Source organism: Sinocyclocheilus grahami, unplaced genomic scaffold (assembly GCF_001515645.1).
Source record: "Sinocyclocheilus grahami isolate Dianchi unplaced genomic scaffold, SAMN03320097.WGS_v1.1 scaffold504.1, whole genome shotgun sequence".
In the NCBI taxonomy this organism is placed as follows: domain Eukaryota; kingdom Metazoa; phylum Chordata; class Actinopteri; order Cypriniformes; family Cyprinidae; genus Sinocyclocheilus; species Sinocyclocheilus grahami.
The window spans coordinates 284,108-289,163 of record NW_015505683.1 but is presented as its reverse complement, the minus strand read 5'-3'; the positions used below and the strand labels follow the sequence as shown (position 1 = coordinate 289,163).

General features: G+C 43.3%; 1 protein-coding gene across 1 annotated transcript; it reads left to right on the top strand.

The window, feature by feature from the left end:
* The first annotated feature begins 258 nt into the window (after positions 1–258).
* LOC107554509 (iroquois-class homeodomain protein irx-2-like) lies at positions 259–4,767 on the top strand. The gene is made up of 5 exons (XM_016237030.1): positions 259–700; positions 1,700–2,102; positions 2,838–3,467; positions 3,820–3,889; positions 4,152–4,767. Exons 1-4 carry the CDS (start codon positions 482–484, stop codon positions 3,867–3,869), a joined length of 1,302 nt encoding a protein of 433 aa, XP_016092516.1. The 5' UTR covers positions 259–481; the 3' UTR covers positions 3,870–3,889; positions 4,152–4,767.
* Positions 4,768–5,056: the final 289 nt, after the last annotated feature.

Here is a 5,056-nt window from a genome sequence, read left to right as displayed (position 1 = left end):
TAATGCACGAGCAAACCCTCTTCTTCTTCTTTTTATAAAGAAATGACAAGGAAGATGGCATCATGTCATCCGTCCGCAGCCGAAATAAATCAAAAAGACAGAGAAATGCAGCAGATAAACGACGGAAACGCGACGGCGAGGACGCACAGGCGGCTTTCTGTGCGGGTTTTGTTCCGGAATTGCGAGAGAGGGGCGGAGACGGAATATTTAGATTAGCCGTGATTGACAGCTCCTGTTTCTCCAACGCTCTCAGAAACTCGCCTGCTCCTTCCAGCAACTCTTCACTCTCCACTCCCGAGCACTACAAACAAACGGACGCTAGGGGATCTTCATGACGGCACTCCGCTGATCGCTCCTCTTTTGCGCTTTTATTTCTTTTCTTTTATTAGTTTATCCCTGCGCGCGCTGGTTAAATGCGCTGATTGCATCGATCAGCCCGTTCTCTGCCCTGCCGCGTTCCTGTTCCGGAGAAGCTGTAATAATGTCCTATCCTCAGGGTTACCTCTACCAGCCCCCTGGCTCTCTGGCGCTCTACTCCTGCCCGCTGGCCGCCCCGAGGAGCGAGGAACTGGTCCGGTCCTCCTCCGGTTCAGCGTTCAGCCCGTACCCCGGATCTGCGGCGTTCACCGCCTCGGCCAGCGGATTCTCCAGCCCTCTGCCCTATTCCACAGATCCAGCCACGGGATTCCCGTCCTACATGGTAAACAGCGCTGGAGCCGTCGCCATTCACGAGGCATTGTTCTTGATAGGAATGCATGCGTATTGCATGATAGGATGGTTATAGTTTTGGTTGCGGGTTCGGGAGTTGCATGAGCGCGCGCGTGCGAGTGTGTGTGTGTGTGTGTGTGTGTGTGTGTGTGTGTTTCAAAGGGAAGCTCGAGAGGGTCATGAATACAAATGCAGCTGGTTGTGATCTAAACGTTATTTTGTTCGGCGATAAAGTCGCGAATAAAATCGACAGCCTTAAATGCGTGCTATTTTATTTGAACAATAACAGCGTGCGTCTAAATATGTCTTGGAATTCCTTCAGGCCCACTTTTGCTATTTACTTTTGCACGGTCTGATCTGCGCCGCGTTATTTTTAGTCAATAGCTAAAATTACTGGTTGCGATATTTTAAAATTATTAATAATAAGAAGAAAAAAAATGTGTGCAACTGCACAGTATATTTTTGAGATGAGATTTGGAAGGATGTGCGGCTAAACGGCGCTATTTAATCGTCAACTGATGAATTGCAATGCTAATGACATGGCACATGAAAGCGGGTAAAAACGGGCCATATCCAGTGGTTTTCTAATAGGATTTGTAATGCTGCGCTTCACTGATATGCTTCTGACACAGAAAGAGCACTGGGGAAGTCAGCCTGGTGATTATGCAAAATGACTGCAATTACCCATTATCTGTTATCCACCCCAGTCCCATTTAATTGTGCATTCTGATAATTGCATGAAGGATTAATCATTGTTTATTGGCTTAATTATTATTAGTATTATATTTTTGGTTACACTTTATAATAACATGCATTAATAACATTAGCGTTGCATAATGCAGAATAGATCATTAGTTCGTGTGCATTCATAAAGCGTTGATTTATTTTGTTTAATTTGCGCTATATTTATTTTATGTTGTAAAGAGAAAAAAAAGCTGCACAAAAAATAAATAATAAGACAGATGACTGACAAAGCCTGTTGTTTTTGAAGGGCTCTCCGTATGACGCGCACACCACGGGGATGGCAGGAGCCATCAGTTATCACCCGTACGGGAGTCCCGGTTACCCGTACCAGCTCAACGACCCCGCGTACCGGAAGAACGCCACGCGGGACGCGACAGCGACGCTAAAAGCGTGGCTGCAGGAACACAAGAAGAACCCCTATCCCACCAAAGGCGAGAAGATCATGCTGGCCATCATCACCAAGATGACCCTCACGCAGGTGTCCACCTGGTTCGCCAACGCCAGAAGAAGACTCAAGAAGGAGAACAAGGTGACATGGGCACCACGGACTAAAAGTGAGGATGAGGACGAGGACGACGGCGATGGAGAGAGAAAAGACGAGCGCACGGATAAAAACATGGACAACAGTGAAGCGTCTGCTGAGGACGAAGGTGCATTATTATTATTAGTATTATTATTATTATTATTATTAGTATTATTAGTATTATTATTATTATTATTATTAGTAGTAGTAGTAGTAGTAGTATGCGCTAATTTAACTTAAATGCACTTACGGTCGATAAAAAGTAAAATGTACTGCATATATTGTAAAAATATCTGACGTTTGAATAATAATAATAATGTAGCTCTATTCATTATATGTGACCGTGGACCACAAAACCAGTCATAAGTAGCACACGTATATTTGTAGCGATATCAAAATGATCGATTATTCTTTTATGCTAAAAAAAATCAGTTATAGGATATTAAGATATTTAGTAAATGTCCTACCGCAGATATATCAAAACTTATTTTTTGATTAGTAATATGCATTGCTAAGAACTTCATTTGGACAACTTTAAAGATGATTTTCTCAATATTTAGATTTTTTTTTGCACCCTCAGATTCCAGATTTTCTAATAGTTGCATCTCAGACAAATAGCGTCCTATCCTAACAAACCATACATCAATGGAAAGATTATTTATTATTATTATTTATGTATAAATCTCAATAAAAAAAAAGAAAAAAAAAAGACCCTTATGACTGGTTTTTTGGTCTAGGATCATACAAAATTATAATTGTACATTTAAGACATTCGCGTCGTAATGCGATTTTAAGGGAAGTGCTGCGAGTTTTCGCACAGTTTTGACAGCATAACTCACGGCTGCGTGGTTTGTGTCCGCAGGCATCAGTTTGCACCTGACAGATCGCTCGTGCTCGGTGGAATCTGACGGCGAGAAGGTCACGTGCAGAACCGGGGACCGGGTTTGTGATTCTGGACCCGATAGCAAGGACAAATGCGACGCGAGTGATCTGGACACGGTCCGCGAGGACAGGCAGAGAGGCCCGTCACCCAAGCCGCTGACCTCCTCTCCTCTGACCGCGGTGGAGGCCCCTCTCTTGACCCATCATCACCGAGAGAGCAGCACCAACAAAACATGCCTGGACGGTCAAAACCAAAGCGTCAAGCCTAAGCTCTGGTCGTTAGCCGAGATCGCCACTTCGGACCCAAAGCAGCAGCAGAACTGTCCCCCGGGTGTTGGCCTTTTGACCTCCACGGCGTCCAGCGCGTCTCCAGCGGGCGCAGTGTACCCCGCCACCTCCATATTAGGAAGACCGCTTTATTACACCTCGCCGTTTTATAGTAATTACACAAACTATGGCAACTTCAGCCCGCTGCAGGGCCAAGGGATACTGCGCTATAATTCATCTGGAGAGGGACTCCTGCACAAACAGAGCAGCGAGCCTCTGCTAAACACCAATCCAAACCAGACTGAACAGCATTTCAGGGCCTCCGATGCAGAATCCAAAAAAGGTGCGTAAAGGGTGCATATATATCCAGCTGCTGATCTCAGCCAGCGCATTATTTAACCGATTGCATGTAGATTAACCAATTGTCTATCCAATAAATTAACTATATTAAATTAATTAGTTGAAGCACCTTTAATACAATCGCGCCTGTTGTTGTTTTCGAGTCATCATCGCATGTTTTAAGTTATTTCACTGTTTGAACGTGACATTTATTTATCTCAAGTTTTTTTTTTTCGCAGCTGTTGATTTTTATCCTAATCGAACGCTAGCGTCCAGTCGACACGATACGAGCTATTGAATCTGTCCAAACGCTGCAGTCGTTTCCCTTTACTAAAACGGGTGTGTATTTTCTGCAGACCCCACCGAGGTTTTCACAGTAAGAGCCCAGTCTTACCTCTCGAGTTAAAGACGAGGAAGATCGTTCAAGTAAGTCGCTAATATAAGCATTTAAATGCAGGTTATGTGCCGTTTTTATGACAACACTGGAATGTTTCCAAAAGCCACTTCCTCATATTTGATTAGTCCTATTGTTCTTGTCAACTAATATGTTCCACTGAGCATGCATATGAGGCCTGCTTTATGGTCGTGTAGATTAAATGTGGATTTCTAAATGCAATGCAGTAGTTGTATATTATTTTTCTTCCTTTGGAAAATCGACTGATGTAGGTTTTGTTTCCTTGGTTCACAGGTAGGTGTCACAATTGCTTTGAACAAAGCGAACAAGCCATCCCCCCCACCTCTCTCTCCCTGCCCAAGCTGTTTTAAACTAACATTTGCTCTTACGCGGATCCTTTTGTGTGCCACTGTACACCCACGGACTACAGAGCACCTGCCTATAGAACAATAACACGTGCGATTATGGAAAGAAAAGAAAAGAAAATAATTTTTAAGGCACAATAGCCAGTCTGGTTTGGACGAACTGTTGATTTATTGATTGATGGATGAAGTACTTTATCCCAACATATGTGACTTTTCGATGAGGAGACTTATTTCTCAGGATCCCTATAGTAGCTTCATTGCCAGCATCGCGCGCGCGGGGCATGCTAGACCCCCTGTCGGACTTTATGTGCTAGAGGTGTGAAGTGTAACGAGAACTCGGGACTGGTATAAACTTGACTAAGAGTGGAATACATTTGATATTTATTTTTGTAATGCCTATAATTTATGCAAGTTGTATTGCAATGGTAACTGAGCATTGTTCTGTAAATATATTATGATTGGTTTTTATTTAAAAACCCGAAGTCACACGATGTTGTTAACAAGGAGACTTTTACTAATTTATATCTCTTGATTGTAAATAAAATGCGCTAGTCTGCACTGGCACCATTTGGACTGGCCTGTTTTTCGACACTTACTGATATCCTAATCGTAGTGTCATTCTTTCACACTATCATGCTTTATAAGTGTCGGGTGCCAGCGTAACAGACAAATCCAGACCTGCTATACAGATCATAAAAGTGCATCATTTATACCGCGCCATTTACGAATGACACATTTCAAACTCTCCTTTTTATCTTTACAAAAGTGCGTTTAAAATCTCGGGTGTGTGTGCATATGCAGCGTGCATGCTGATGTGCTCTGGATGGCAGGGAA